This window comes from Magnolia sinica, chromosome 18 (genome assembly GCF_029962835.1).
Source record: "Magnolia sinica isolate HGM2019 chromosome 18, MsV1, whole genome shotgun sequence".
In the NCBI taxonomy this organism is placed as follows: Eukaryota; Viridiplantae; Streptophyta; class Magnoliopsida; order Magnoliales; family Magnoliaceae; genus Magnolia; species Magnolia sinica.
In genome coordinates, this window is record NC_080590.1 from 55,161,122 (window position 1) to 55,177,740 (window position 16,619).

Sequence of the window (16,619 nt, forward strand, 5' to 3'; positions counted from 1 at the left end):
CCCAGCCCCCCCAACCCGTCCTAAACCCTAACCCGACCTAACCCAACCCCCCAACCCGACCTAACACCCAACTCGACCCCAACCCAGCCACCCCAACCTGTCCCAAACCCCAACCCGACCCAACCTAGCCCCCCCAACCGATCCCAACCCAACCCCCAATCTACAATAAATCTGTAATTATATAAATCTAAAATAAATCTATAAGTTAAATAAATAAAAAATAAGTTAAACACCTACCTTGAAGAGATTGGGAGAGAGAGAGAGAGAGAGAGAGAGAGAGAGAGAGATCGGGCTGAGTCGGGATTAGGCGCAGGTTTGCTTGGAGAGATCAGGAGAGTGTGAGAGAGAGATAAAGACTGGTGGTCCGGTGGAGTGCTGAAAGCCTAGAGGCCTAGATTGGAGGTCCGGTGGAGTGCTGGCCGGCGGGCGTGTGGGTAGCGACTAAGTGGGTTAGTAGAGAGAAAGAGAAGAAAGGGAAAGGTAGGGCCGGTCGGGTAGCTAGGGTTTATTTTAATTTTTTTTAAAGCTTAAACTTTAGTATATATATTATATATAATATATTTATTATAAATATAATATATATAATATTAAAATTTTTATATTCATTAATAGAGTCGAGTCAAGCTCAAGTTCAAGCTTCAAGTCGAGTCGAGTCGAGTTGAGTTGAAATGCCTCATGCTTGAACTCAACTCGATCCCAACTCGAGCTTCACAAAAATAGCTTGACTAAACCCGAATCGGTCATTCAAACTGAGTCAATCGGAGTTGACTCGAGCTAAGTCAAGCGAGTTTTTCGAGCTAGCTTGACCCAGTGAAAAGCCCTACATATCCTAGGTATATATGCCTATATGGCGCTTGGGTAAAAGTTGCTTGGTAGCGGCAAATTCAATTTCTAGCATGCGCACTTATTACGTTACTGAATTTAAAAAGCAACAGCACTACTTTACTTTCGTGGCCATACGTATGCCTAAAAAGTGGTCACTAATTTTATTATGTTTCCTTACGCGGGGGATGATTTTTGATCTAATGTACTGGGAGTGATATACGAAAAAACAGCTGGATGGGGTGGATTTTTCAGAAACACCGCGGTGCCCCCATGTAGCATCCCAGTGCAGTAACTTTGCCAGAGTCTTTGGCAGGAATCCGCGTCCATTTTTACCATCCAGTTCCATTGGTGTTGCAAAATTGGAATTCGGATTGCATAACGAGTTACTCATGTACGTTTTTATCGCACTGAGTAAACTCAACTGGGCTCATCGGGAATGTATGTAGTGTATCCATGCCAGGTTGAGCCCAAAATTGGAGCATATCCAGAGATCAAGCGGATCATACCACATGAAACAGTGAGAATAATGATTTCCATAGTTGAACCTTTGTAAGCCCCACAGCGATGTTTATTTGTCATCCAACCTGTTCATAAGATCATATAGATATGGATTAAGGGAAAACATAAAAATAAGCTTGATCCAAGACTTCTGTGCCCCCGAGAGTTTTTCAACTGTGGATGTTCAATTCACACTGTTTCCAGTAGTGTGGTCCATTTGAGCGTTTGGATATACTTCAATTCTAATGTGAAGAACTAAAATTATCCAATAAAATGGATGGACGGAGTGGATAAAATACATAAATCATGGTCAACATCACATAGTTTACTCAGTACGGTTACCGTACTGAGTTACTCAGTACCCATCCGCTTCCTGCAAAACTGATGGACGGAGTGTATTTATCGCGGGCATCTCTATGGCCCGACACAGCTCTCGACAACAGGGGCACAGGAATATCACCCGCTTCCCAACCCATCGTATTCCCATCGGCTTCGTAGCTCTCTCTCTCCCGCAGCCCTCTGAAAAAAAAAAAAGCAGGAAAAGAAATCCGTTACGCATACCTGAAGCGGGAGCTTGCCGGAAGGGACAACGATCACCGGAAAGGGGGGCCGGAACTGACAGATCGCTGGACGCTCGCCGGAGAGAGAGAGAGAGAGAGAGAGAGAGAGAGAGAGAGAGAGAGAGAGAGAGAGAGAGAGAGAGATGACCTCTCACTCATCCGGAGTAGTTACCAACAAGGATTTGGATTCTCCTTACAAAAGCGCCGTTGGATCAGATGAGATTCAAGCAAAATCGACGGTGGATGATGAGTCTGATGGGAACTATAAGAAGGAGAAGAAGATGAAGAAGAAGAAGAAGAAGATAGATGGGAAGAAATGCGTCAGAGGCAGCGACCGTGAAAATGAAAAGGATGATCTGAAAATGGAACACGTGAATGAAGTTGAATTCCAACCTACAGAAGATGACAGTAAAAAGAGAAAGGAAAAGAAGAAGAAGAAGAAGAAGACGGCAGTCGACGAGGAAAGGAATACGGGCTCATGCTCTGCAGAAATCCCCATTAGAGGATTGGAAAAAACGGATATAACTGATGATGTATCCAATCACAGAAAGAAAAAGATTGAGAAAGATGGACAAGTGAAGGAACAAAAGAAAGTGAAAAAGATGGGTGGGGATGGCAAGGGAAATAGGAAGTCCAAAGGCATGGAATCAGTTCATGAAGAAAGTCCGGACAACGGATTGGATAGTGGTGGAAAATCAATTGGAGAATATAGAGTGGCTGCAAATGATAATGCTGGTGATGGAGCGCCGGGTAAGAAAAAGAAGAAGGGAATTGCGAAACATGATGCTGATGATGGAGCTGCGAGTAAGAAAAAGAGGAAGAGAGATGTGGAAGATAATGTTGGTGATGGAGTGTCGAGCAAGAAAAAAAGGAAGAGAGATGCGGAAGCTAATGCTGATCATGGAGTTTCGAGTAAGAAAAAGAGGAAGAAAAATGCTGATGATTCCACAAAATCTCGAACAGGTAAACAATCAAGGAGAGTAAGCTTTTCGGATAAAGTGGAGGTATTTCCACTGCCCAAGGACGCGAGACGTGGGGAGGAAACTAGTGAAGAAGGTTTGGTGCAAGGTAAACGGTTCACACCAGAGGAAGATGAAATGGTCAGAGAAGCTGTTTTGAACTACGTAAAGGTCAGTTCTGTGAAAGCTTGTTTGGCTTTCAAAGTTGTTTGTCTTCACTTAAGCTCTAGCATTTGGATGGATATCCTTGTGAGTATCGTAATTTCTAACAACCAATTTCTAGTTTCTTGGTAAGGATTGTGCTGCAGATGTTGGTTCTGCAAGAACTGTAGAAATAAGCAAAGGTTCCTTGCAGTGTTCGAAATATCGGTATCGCATTACGTATCGCACCTTTGGGATACAAATACGTATCGGTTATCGCATGGGATATATCGGTTGTATTGCGTAATGTATCGTTGTTGTTGGAAACATGGGGAAATTGGTTGATTTTTTCAATGAAACTTCAGTGATTGTTAAAAAACACATCAACACATGGTTATAAATCAAAACATTACAAAAAAAAGAAAAAGAAAAGTGCATATGGTAGGTTTTCTTTGTATGGGGTCTTAATCTATGCGTTGTCTAACTGAATTGATGCAAGTATATTCAAAGTTCATTCATATAATTTATAAATATAAGAAGACGTGTGGAAACACAAGCAATACATTCAAAAGCAAAAGAAGAATCACTAGATTAGGTTACATGTTTGATTTTATGTTTGGACACAAGGATTGCAACCGATTTGCGAGCAAGTGGGAAGTTTAGATTTTTCAACTTTCCACAACTCGGCCCATCTCCTCAAAATCTCAAAATTGAAGCTCCAAATCCATGATTTTTCATGCAAAACATGAAAAACCATGTATTTGTAACAATTTGACGCTGATTTAACATGATTTACAGAAAAAAAGAGGATCGAAAATCGAAAATGCTCTCCGAATCGAACATGTGAGATATATCGCACTACTTGCGAGTGATGCAGGACATGAAATTAAATATGACATGTAAGATTTCAAGCTTTAGATCATACCAATTTTAAACAATCACAAAATTTCACGTCCCATATACGATCAAACATTCAACAAGGGGAATCTACGAGGGTCCAAGCCTACACAAGTTTAGGGCTGGATCAAATAAAATTATAAACCAAACAATACCCAAAAGAGTGTAAGATTCATCCATTCTTGCAAATGATTGTTCCCCAATTCAAGAGATTCACCATGTTTCAATTCGGGGGAAAATCTAGGGTTTGCAAATTTGGGAATACTTGGGATTTAGGATTATCTGGGTTAAGGCCTTGGATTTAAGGCGAGAGAGGAGAGAAATTGAGGAAAGATGAGACCTGAGGTGATCCACGCGTGTGGACAGCAACCAGGCCTGGGCGCACGTGCATGATTCCTTGTCCGCATGTGTGTGGGGCCCACGAAATCGGAAAACGATTCCTAGGGTAGGATTGGCTAGGGGAGGCCCACTTCCATACCAAATTTTGTGTCGATCCACTGCCTGGTTTGTGCGTGGTGCTCCGCCGAAGTTTCAGCCCCTCTGATGGGCCAGAATATGAAAATCTGCTGTGGAGGAGAACTTGGGTATAAGAAAAGGTGAATTTGAAGATGGGAGGGTTGTGGAAGATGATGGATGTGGGGTATAGGAAGTGAGGTTGATTTGGGATGGTTGTGGCTTCACACCATGGTAGTTAGCCCTTCGAGGAAGGGAGGGTTTCACACCCAATTCGATTCTTCAACTCAGAGAGATAGAGAAGGAAAAAAAAAACGCAGAATTTTTATTCATAAAACTTCATTGAAAAATACCTACATGGGATTGCCTATTTATAAGAAAACCTTAAACTTCAAAAGCCAATTTTATCTTTGCGCCATGTGCGCATACTAATAATACTTAGAGATGAAGTAACTAAAATAATAACTAATCTGTGCAATCAAAACCGTTCATAATGTTTCTAATAACGATAATAGCCAAAACTCAAAATCCTAGATAATCTAGGGTAGTGGGCCACGATCATGAGATCCAATGGTAGAATCCATATGATGATCGGGTCCATTCTAATGTTCCATAGCACAACTCCCTAACTAAGAGGTCTTCTATAGATGTCGTCGTCGATCCAGATCGATAGTGGGGCCCTCCTTCTTGAGTACGTGCGTAGGGTGGGGGGCGTTCGCGTGTGCATGATGTTCCCATCAACTCTCCCTGGCTGCGAAGGTTTCGCCACTGACGAAGCAAAACTCCAGAACCGTTCCAAGATGTCAGGATCAAGTCTCTGAAGTTCCTCCACAGTGAGCCACATACTGTCTGAAACTGGGCGTGACTTCCACTTGACCAGGAACTTTTGAAAGCCGCCGTCTGACGTCGATACTATCTGATGGTCCATAATATCCTCTATCTTCTCTCTGGGTGTGGGAATGGTAGGTATGAGAGGTAGAGGCTGGGAAGATGGGTCGGGAAGAGGCCATGGATTAAGGGAAAAGTCTCGGGAATCAGGATAGTTCGGTGAAAGGCTGGACAATGTATCAGTGGTCCCCTGAAATGCAACTAGATCCTCCACATTGAATGTGAAACTAATTCCCATGGAAGGTGGATCTACCACATACGAATTGAGACTGTTTTGTTTTATAATTTTGAATGGTCCAATGCTATGCGCGTATAATTTATGAATGGATCCCTGAGGGTACCGCTCTGGCCTGATGCGGACCAGCACAGAGTCCCTTACATTGAATTCCTTGAATCTTTTATGTTGGTCTGCAGAAATTTTGTAATGTTCATTACTAGTATTGATCTTTCGCTTGATTTCTTGATGCAATGAATGAATGTGATGTGTAAAGGACTCTGCAGACTCTGATGGCCTATGGGACAGGGACATAGGGACATGATCAATAGGCTTCCTAAGTTTATAACCAGTAACGACTTCTAAAGGACTTAAACTTTTGGATCTATTGACAGAACTATTAAATGCAAACTTGGCGATAGGTAGTGTAGTGTCCCACGTCCTAGTGTGCTCCCCCACTAAACACCTGAGCAAATTTCCTAGGCTCTTATTGACCACCTCAGTCTGACCATCGGTTTGAGAGTGGTAGGCAGAAGAAAATTGAAGCCTAGTACTCATCATATGCCACAGTGTCTTCTAAAAATAACTCATGAATTGCATGTCACGGTCAGACACTATGGTTTTGGGTAACCTATGAAGTTTGACAACCTCACTAAAGAACAACTTGACAACATGAGATGCGTCAGAGGTCTTCGAACAAGGAATGAAGTGGACCATTTTAGAAAAACGATCCACGACAACAAATATAGAATCGTGTTTTCGAATAGTCTTGGGGAGCTCAAGCACGAAGTCCATACTGATGTCTTGCCAATGGGTGAATGAAACTGGCAAAGGTATGTATGGCCCTGTATTCTGTTTTTTCTGCTTTGCCAATTGATAAGTATGACGTTGCCTTATAATTTCGGCCACGACTCGCTTGAGGTCTGGCCAATAGAATCTATCCTCCACTAGGGCAATGGTCTTGTCTCGACCAAAATGACCCGCGACCCCTCCTGAATGTAACTCCCAGACAAGAAAATCGCGGAGGGAGGTATGAGGTATTTACAAGCGGTCACTCCTAAACAAATATCCGTCTAATATCAAATAATCACTGCTAGCCCTTGACGGACTCTCTAACAACGATGCGTACACAATTTCAAAATCTGGGCACTCAGAATAATCCTCTCTAACACGCTCTAGCCCTATGACTTCGACACTCATGGAATTAAGTAACACGACTCGATGACTTAACGCGTCGGCAGGCTTATTCTCTACACCGATCTTGTGCTTAAGCACAAAAGTATACTCTTGAAGGAACCGGATCCACTTGGCCTGCCTAGGGTTTAATTTCTTCTGAGAGTTCAGATATCTTAAGGCCTCGTGATCTGAGAACAAGATGAATTTTTGTGGTAATAGATAATGACGCTAGTGGCGCAACGATTGCACTACCGCATAAAGCTCTTTGTCATAAGTGGAGTATTTCTGTTTCGTGTCATTCAGTTTCTCACTAAAGAAGGCGATGGGGTGCCCTTCCTGACTAAGTACTCCTATGCTGACTCTTGACTCCTCGCAAGCGACTTCAAAAACTTTCTAAAAATTCGAGAGTCGCGTGACTGGAGCTTCGGACATCTTGACCTTTATCTCTTTAAAGGCCTTCGAGGCTACCTTCGTCCATTGAAACTCTCATTTTTTTTATGCAATCCGTGATGGGAGCCATAATGGAATCGAAACCTCGAATGAACGGTCTATAGAAGGTGACCAAGCCGTGAAAGCTGCGCACCTTGTAAATACTGTGTGGTTCAGGCCAATTGATGATGGCCTTGACCTTTTCGGGATCCGCCGATATACCCTCAGCTGACACAACAAAACCTAAGAAGATAACACTGCTAGACATAAACGCACACTTCTTTAGGTTGGCGTATAATTTTTAGGCTTTAAGGATCCCACAAACCTGCCTTAAATGGTTGAGGTGTTGTTCCTTTGTCATGCTATAAATCAGGACATCATCAAAGTAGACGACCAGGAACTTCCCCATCAACACTTGGGTCATCACACACATGAAGGTACTTGGGGCATTAGTCAACCCAAAAGGCATGACTAGCCACTCGTATAGCCCATCCTTCGTCTTGAAGGCCATCTTTCACTCATCACTAGGGTGTATTCGGATTTGGTGATAACCACTTTTGAGGTCAATTTTCGAGAATATAGTAACGTTGGCCATCATATCAAACATGTCATCAAGACGCGGTATGGGAAACCGATACTTGACTATGATTTTGTTGATGACCTTAATATCAACACATATCCTCCATGTGCCATCCTTCTTAGGTGTAAGAAGGGCGGGCACGACACACAGGCTCATGCTCTCTTGAATGAAACCCTTTTCTGGGAGCTCATCAATCTGTCTCTTCAACTTTGCATGCTCCTTTGGGTTTATTCTATAATGAGAGAGGTTTGGTAAAGTCGCCCTAGGGACTAAATCAATGGCGTGCTGTATATCCCTCATCGGGGGAAGTTCATCTGGTAGATCATCAGGAAAGACATCGCGAAACTCATCCACTACCGGAATGGCCTCAGTAAGTAACTCTACACTAGCCTTTGGTGTACTCTCCTTAACTATAAGGGCGTACACCATCGAGTCCGACTCAATCTCTTGCTCTAAGTCTTTGACATTTATAATATGGAGATGCTTAGACTTGGACTTCGATTCCTTCAATTCTTTTGAGCCGCTCACACCACTCTTTGTGGTGGACTCCTTTCTAGTCGTGTTCTTGGGTGGAAGTGGATTTAACTTGACTTCTTGCCCTCAAACTAGAATGAACACACATTCGAACGACCAAATATGGTGACATCCCTGTCATAGAGTCAGGGCTTACCCAAAATGATATGGCCAACATCCGTGGAAACAACATCACACCAAAGTGTGTCTTTATATGATCCAAACTGAATAGGAACAAGACAACGGTGCGAGACTGGAATAGAAGTTTCATCAACCCAAGACACTATAGGGTTAAGGATGGGCTTTAAGCCCAAACGGCTCACAGTGCCAGTTGATACCACGTTGGCACAACTACCACTATCAATGATCATCTTGTAGCTTTTATTACCACATTTTGCGTAAGTATAAAAGATCGTGTTGCGGCGCCAATCGTCGGTATTCTTTGCTTGTGCAAAGGTGCAACTGCAAGGGTCGCAGACTCTTGCCCTCCCTCTTCCTCATCACTAGGGGTTTCTGCTGGCTCATATTCTTCCTCCTCACCGTTACTTTCTGGGGGCACTATTTCTACTTGCCCATCAATAAGGAATACCTTGGTGCCCTCTTTCGTGCCACATTGGTAGGTAAAGTGACCAAACCCCTGACATCTAAAACACCTAGTTGCATCATTTTTTGCGCGAGCTAGACCCAACAACTCCTTTACTCTTATCATCCTTGGGCCTAGACTGAGAATTACCGAAAGGCTTGTATTGATATCCAGTGTCAGGCTTAGCCCCAGAAAGGTTGGCCTTAGCGCCAGAATCATGAAACTCAAACTGTCTTCCCACAGATGCTTTGAGATATTGCTCGACCTCCAACACTATTTGATACATCTATTCAAGAGTGTCCATGTCCTTGGCGAGCAACTCTCTCCTAATGTCAGAATGGAGGCCCATCTTAAATCGAGCAAGAGTGAGTACGGGATCCTCTTCAACTTCACACCGGGTCAAGTACTCTTCGAACTTCTCAATGTATTCAGCCACACTCATGGAACTTTGTCGAAGAGACTGCTAATATTCAACCAATCTCAAGTGATAAGAGAAAGGGAGGTACTTCTCCTTTAGAGTTTCTTTCATTTCTCCCCAATGGACTATTGGGGGCTCCCTCAACCTTTCTTTCTTTCGCTCCACAGTAGCCCAAAACCTCTTTGCTTGGCCCCACAAGTTTCATCTTGGCAAATCGGACTCGACGAGCATTCGACATGTCGTACCACTCAAAATAGTGGTTCATATCCGCCAACCAATGTAGAAAAGCTCTAGGGTCCAAGTGGCCATCAAACGTAGGGGCCTCTACTCTAACTCCCTTGAGGAGTTGTGCATCTGGGTCATAATGATCATGATGCCCCTTGCGAGGTGGGTGCACGGGTACACGCCCATGACCATTCCTCTGGTCACCCCATTCCCTTGTCTATCCTCCTGACCACCTGCCTGAGATTGAGCATCTTCCCCAATGGCGGGGTTTGCCCGGGTGGAGGTCTCTAGTTGGGTGACGCGCACATTAAGCTGATCCAAGCGTTGATCAATACGTTGTTCCAAGTGCCTACCTAAAGACTCAAACTGCGGGGTTATGTTGTTCATTGACTCTTGCAATTGCTCCATGTTTAGTATAGGGTGCAAACCAAAACCACGACCAGTACGTGTGGGCATACAACCACTTACTCAACTCAAAGACCTTCTAATACAACTATATGCGTCTAAATGAAACTAAATGATCCTATAGGACTCTATATGAGGGAAACTACATAACGTTACTAAAATTCCAGCAATATAACTGCTCAAATAATTTGTTAATAGAAAATTTAGCAATGAAATTTGGGGATTTTCTGACAACAAAAAATTCAGCAGCCCATATTGTGAATTATGGGTCCTAGACAGCCCTATATGAGGAGACTTGATGCATAATGGACATAATTAAACTGAACCCTACACATGCAATGCATTCTCCTAAAAAAAACCCTAAGCTCTAATACCAAATTTGATGCAGGACATAAAATTAAATATGACATGTAAGTTTCAAGCTTTAGATCATACCAATTTTAAACAATCACAAAATTCCACGTCCTACATACGATCAAACATTCAACAAGGGGAATCTATGGGGGTCCAAGCCTACACAAGTTTAGGATTGAATCAAATAAAATTATAAACCAAATAATGCCTAAAGGAGTGTAAGATTCATCCATTCTTGCAAGGGATTGTTCCCCAATTCAAGAGATTCACCATGTTTCAATTCGGGAGAAAATCTAGGGTTTGCAAATTTGGGAATACTTGAGATTTGGGATTAGCTAGGGTTAAGGCCTTAGATTTAAGGTGAGAGAGGAGAGAAGTTGAGGAAAGATGGGACCTGAGGTGATCCACGCCTGTGGACAGCAACCAGGCCTGGATGCATGTGCGTGATTCCTTGTCCACACGTGTGTGGGGCTCGCGAAATCGGAAAATGATTCCTAGGGTAGGATTGGCCAGGGGAGGCCCACTTCGATACCAAATTTTGTGTCGATCTGCTGCCAGTTTGTGCGTGGTGCTCCGCCGAAGTTTCAGCCCCTCTGATGGGCCAAAATCTGAAAATCTGCTGTGGAAGAGAACTTGTACAAGAAAGGGTGAATCTGAAGATGGGAGGGTTGTGGAAGATGATGGATGTGGGGTGTAGGAAGTGAGGATGTTTTGGGATGGTTGTGGCTTCGCACCACGGTTGTTAGCCCTTCGAGGAAGGGAGAGTTTCGCACCCAATTTGATTCTTCAACTCAGAGAGAGAGAGAGAAGAAGAAAAAAAAAACGCAGAATTTTTATTCATAAAACTTCATTGAAAAATACCTACATGGGGTTGCCTATTTATAAGAAAACCCTAAACCTCAAAAGCCAATTTTATCCTTGCGCTATGTGCGCACACTAATACTTAGAGATGAAGTAACTAAAATAATAACTAATCTACGCAATCAAAACCGTTCATGATGTTTCTAATAATGATAATAGCCAAAACTCAAAATCCTAGATCATCTAGGGTAGTGGGCCAAGATCATGAGATCCAATGGTAGAATTCATATGATGATCGGGTCCACTCCAATGCTCCATAGCACAATCCCCTAACTAAGAGGTCCTTCATAGATGCCGTCGTCGATCCAGATCGATAGTGAGGCCCTCCTCCTTCTTGAGTATGTGCGTTGGGTGGGGGGCGTGTGCATGACGTCCCCATCAACGAGTTTCGTATTGCATAGGTGGGATACAAGATATATCGTGGGATATATCAGCCAATATCATCGATATTTAAAACACTGGTTCCTTGTCACTGTTATTTATAGTGTTTCCAATTATTCATTGGCATTTTCAAATTCTCTCACTCGAACTTGCATTTCCTGCTTAAGAGTGTTGATCTTGTCTGTTATACATGCATGCTTTACGTGTCGCAACCTAAAAATCATCATCTGCGTGATGACATCTTGAGGTTTTTTCCCTACAAAATATCGATGAAATGTCCTATTCGATGGTGGCTTTGGATAACCAGAACACTGTATCTTCGTGAATCATACTTTTTGCGAGTGGCTTTGGTGGTCACAAATTGTGGAAGAATTAACGAATGGTCAACACTTTGACCATCTCAGTTGTTTGTTGAAAAGTAGAGTTCATAAAAAAAGCAAAGAAGAGTACAAAGATGAAGGGAATCTCCTACCTAAAGGCTCTGGATATTAGAACCCTTCTTTACCAATTATCTGCTACATCTTACATAATGAAGGATACCATTGTACCTATTCTAATTTGTTCATAATCATAGAGATGAAGTGGGGAGGAATGCTACATGAAGAAGAAGTGTAGAACAAATTTGAAATATATACTTCTTTAGAAAATAGACCCATGTTAGGTTCGAGCACAAGAAATGGAGCTAAGAAGCAAACCAACAAGTACAAATGTCTGATCTGGGATTCGAAAACCTCTTTTACTCATGATCATCATCTGATGAGAGATTGCAGATTATGAGATATTGAGAAAAAAAAATGGTAACAAGTAAACAACCACAAAATAAATGCAAAAAGGTGTTTTGGTGCTATGCTATTTCAAGCAAACCACTCACCCATGTCAAATCATTAATTGCGTACATTGATATGTCTGTTTGGATTTGAGATTTCCACGATAATGCAATTGAAAAGGGCAATGATTACAAATTCCTTTTCTTGCCTCTTGAAACATCTATATTTGACCGACGATTGCCATGTTTGGTTTTGCAGGGGTAAAATTGTAATGATGTCACTTTTCTATTACATTACCATTGTAATTCCCAATGCAAACAGGCCCGTATGGTAATGTTACAGGTTGGTGCATTTCAGTTGAAAGACCTGAAGTGGCAAAGCCTTGGGTAAAAAATAGCGTGGCATGGTTATTGCGCTTAAATCATTTTTATGGATCCATCTTTTAGGAACCATATGAATAACGAAGAAACTTCATGAGAGGAACATGAATGTTTCGTATAAATCACTTAATGGGAGATGTCTCAAATAAATCCAACGAGTAACTAATAATCTTGTCATATAGACAAAAATAGTTATCATGCATTTTTTTTAATGTTGAATCACATATACCTACGATATCACGGACTGATGAAGTCATCAAATGAATCGTAATGACAATCGGAATCGAAAAAAGAGATGTGACTTTATGTTTTAAAGTCGCAAATAGCATAAAAAATCATTAAAAAAAAGAGGGGTCCCTTAATTACAGAAGGGAAATTCTGAATTGAATTCTTATAGGATCTGTTGTTTCCTTTTTAGAGGATGCTGTCTGTTGATAGATGTCTTAAATCTGTAATTCAACAGTCTGTCGGTGACATTGAGCAGGCTTCGATGCCATCAAAGTCGGCTGTCCCCCAACATTGCTGCTCGGACTTGAACTATGATGCTTGATCACTACTTCCTAAGAGCAACATGTCTACCGATTTCACCATAGCTGCTTGATGGAAATAATAATAGCTCATACGATATTCAATTGTCGAGATTGAAGGATTCAATGCGCTGGATTGAATCCTTCCTTCCCCCTGTCCGGAGCAATATCCACTTGTTCTTTTCCTTTGACAGTAGGGAAGGCTGGCCATTAGCTTCAATTAGTTCAGTTTGAGTATTTCTCAGGAGTAGTTGCATTGCTAGTGTGCAGAAAATCAGTAGTGCGTTAGCTTATCAATTCATTTTCAAACAGCCCTTGTGCTCCTTTATCTTTATATGCCACTCTCGCTAGTAGGGAATCTAGTTCAGCAAGGACAACTCTATAGGGGGAGTTCGCGTGAAGCTGGGTCTGCTTGGTATGGTCTTGGACTGAAGTAGGCATTCTTACAATACCCTTATAGAGAGCTATAGTACTAGGATAGGATAGGTCTTCGCCTGACTCATTCGCATGTACCTATTTCTAGCTTGTGTGTACAATGTTTGTGTGTGTGTGTGTGTGTGTGTGTGTGTGTGTGTGTGTATATATATATATATATATATATTTGAAAGATGAATTTTATTAGGCCTCAGCCAAAAAAGAGAAAGACAACAACGGACACAAAAAGAAAACCAAAAAAACAGAAAAAGAAGAGAAAACCTGGGAAAAGACTAAGAAGAAAGATAAGAGTACAAACAACAGGCAGCTCCACAGCTGCACAAACCCCACAAAAACCCATGAAAATAACTCTCAAGGAGCCCAATCCTGAAACAGAATGAGAGCCCTGTTGAAAACCCCAGCCGCTGGTAAACTTCTATTGCGGAAGCAGTGATTGTTCCTCTCACCCCAAACAGCCCAAAAGACTGCAAGAAGAATCAACCTCAACTTCTTTCTACCAAGATTTCCTCTATCCGCCGCATGTCATACTGAAAGAAGACTGTCAATAGAAGAGGGCATGGCCCAACAGACTTTGGCTAAGTCGAAGACCCCATACCAGATTTCAGCTGAGATGGAGCAATGCAGGAATAGGTGATCTACAGATTCAGCATCTTGATTTCCCCCCCCACTTTTTTTTTCCTGAAGGTTATCTATAGCAAGCATACGGTTCTTTCTGACCAACCACACAAAAAACTATAATCTTTGGAGGGGCCCTGTAGGATCAGACCACACTCCAGACTCATCAAGCTTGCTGTATCAGTTAGGGATCCGTAGGGAGAACGAATGCAGAAAGCTCCCGAATCACTCCTCTTCCAAACCAAGGGCCCTGTAGGATCAGACCACACTCCAGACTCATCAAGCTTGCTGTATCAGTTAGGGATCCGTAGGGAGAACGAATGCAGAAAGCTCCCGAATCACTCCTCTTCCAAACCAACGAGTCTTCGGCTTCTGGGGAGATCGAAATTCCCTGCAGGCTGGACAATAGATCAGCAAAGCTGTTAATCTCGCTGTCCTGTAGGTTCCTCCTAAACAGAGGCAGCCACAATCCTTGAGTGCCACTGATAGAACAGCACAAGGCTACAAACACATGGATATCAATTGAAAAGGCAAGAATTGGAATGGATCGGTATCTTTCCCAAAACTTTAGTCAAACTCATCGAAAGCTGGAAGCTTGTTTTAATCAATATTAGACTGTCCAAGGTTATTGACAAACAATATTTGTCTAAATCACTTCCCTTTTTGTCCAAATCCTTTTCTTTTTTCTGAGTATTGGGAATATCCCCATTCATGTCTGAGATCCATGCCTTCTAGGAGCTTAAGCTCTTAGGAATCAGCCCCAACTGTGCATATTTGGAGGTATCCTGGTCTGCCTAGGGTCATTGCATTTGGGTGGCTCATTCGGAGGGACAAGGTCCTTACCATTAACCATTTGAGCAGAAACATGATTGCACAACACACTTGTATCATCTGGGAACTCAGTCTCTGGGTGTGGTTGACCACAGAAATGGTGGATCAACCAGGAGGATCAAGAAATGATGTTTGTTATTTTATTATATAACCTGTAGAAGTACTAGAAATTAAAGAAAAACAAAAAAAAAAAGACGCATCTTCATATCTCCTTCTTTTTCTTTAGACTAGTAGCATTCTTGAAGGATTTGATAATATCTTTAAGTGCGTTCTGATTCAGTCCCCTAAGTTTGCCACCTCCGTGTTCATCCACTTTAGCAATTCTTGGATGATCAGGTGGTACATGTTCAATTACTCTTTAAGGATTGACCATCTAGAAGTACAAGAGGCAATTGAGGTTGACCATCTAGTTTGCACAGCGCGTCCCTTTTTTTTTTTCCACACACGCACACACACCCCACACACTCACGCTAGTGGAATTTCACCACCTATGGATACTCGAACCCTTGACCGGGTGTTGAAACTCCCAAGAGTCTACCACCCGAGCAAGAGTAAGGATCCAACACAGTGCGTCGTCCTTTTGAGTTCTTTGTATCTTCTTGTCTTAATAAAATTCTCAGGCACAAATTCATTAAGAGAATTTGCACTTTGCTTCATTTTAGGGTAGATAATAATAATAATAATAATAATCCACACCTAGCCTGCTGATAACCCTATTCATTTTGCGCTCTTTATATCTTGTTTACCTTAATAAATTCTCAGCTATTCATAGAAAAATGAATTGGAATATGTGATTTGGACCAACTTGATGTGTCCTATGTGGTGGCCTGGACCAAACCCTGCATTGCCGAAGATTGCTGGCCTACTTGCAACCCAAAATCTTGCGAACTGAAGGGTCCATTTGTGGGTGGAAGTACTTTTCCAACCACCAGTGGACCTTCACTGGCTGGTGAGAAAAGTTTTTCCGCCCACTAGAGATCTCGATTGTGTGTTTGGTTGGGTCCCTTGGCTGGTTGGAATGGATTCTCACCAGCCAACCGACATTCCCTGCTCTGCGATTTTGAATCAGTTTTGGGTTTTGGGCATAAAACGATTATGTTTTTGGTATATATATATATATATTTTTAAAAAACCAAACGGTTATGGTTTTATCATTTTGTTTTGGGCTGCTAGTTAGTTGTATCAGTGTAGTTAAGAAGGATTAGTGGTCTTAACCTCCTTAATTAGTTGGAGTTGGGTTTTGTTGTAAGAGCTCTATAAAATTCTATTGCTGTAAATTGTAATAAGTTCTTTGAAACAATTGAAATAGCGGGAGAATTGAGAAAGAGGGTGATGCGGACATTAGTAGTGCACCCTTTAGAGTGTACTAGAGGAGGAGGCATCGCCGACAGAGTACTGAAGCGGAGGAGTTGATGTGGATGGACGTTGGGTCCATCGGACCCATTTTCTGACGTGCGCTACGAGTTCAGGAGCGGCATGACCGTGCCCTGTTCACAACCTCAAGTGTAGGGTCGCAATGTAGTAATAACTCGGTGAGACCGAGGTCGAATCCACATGGACTAAACTTGTACGTATTCTGAAAATAACTAGAAGCAGAACTAGAAGAAGATCTAAAATAGAAATCTGGAATAAAAGAAGTAATTGTGAATGAATATTAATCAATCAAAAGGAAACTAGAGCGCCAAGGATCCACTTGTAGCTATC

At 42.2% G+C, this 16,619-nt stretch overlaps 1 protein-coding gene across 2 annotated transcripts in view; it reads left to right on the forward strand.

The window, feature by feature from the left end:
• The first annotated feature begins 1,787 nt into the window (after nucleotides 1–1,787).
• LOC131233870 (uncharacterized) overlaps nucleotides 1,788–16,619 on the forward strand; it is a 58,037-nt gene continuing 43,205 nt past the window's right edge. For both annotated transcript variants that reach the window (XM_058230699.1, XM_058230700.1), the window contains exon 1: nucleotides 1,788–3,013. In XM_058230699.1, the coding sequence (XP_058086682.1) occupies nucleotides 2,027–3,013 (987 nt within the window). In that variant the 5' untranslated portion in view covers nucleotides 1,788–2,026. The remainder of the gene's footprint in view (nucleotides 3,014–16,619) is intronic.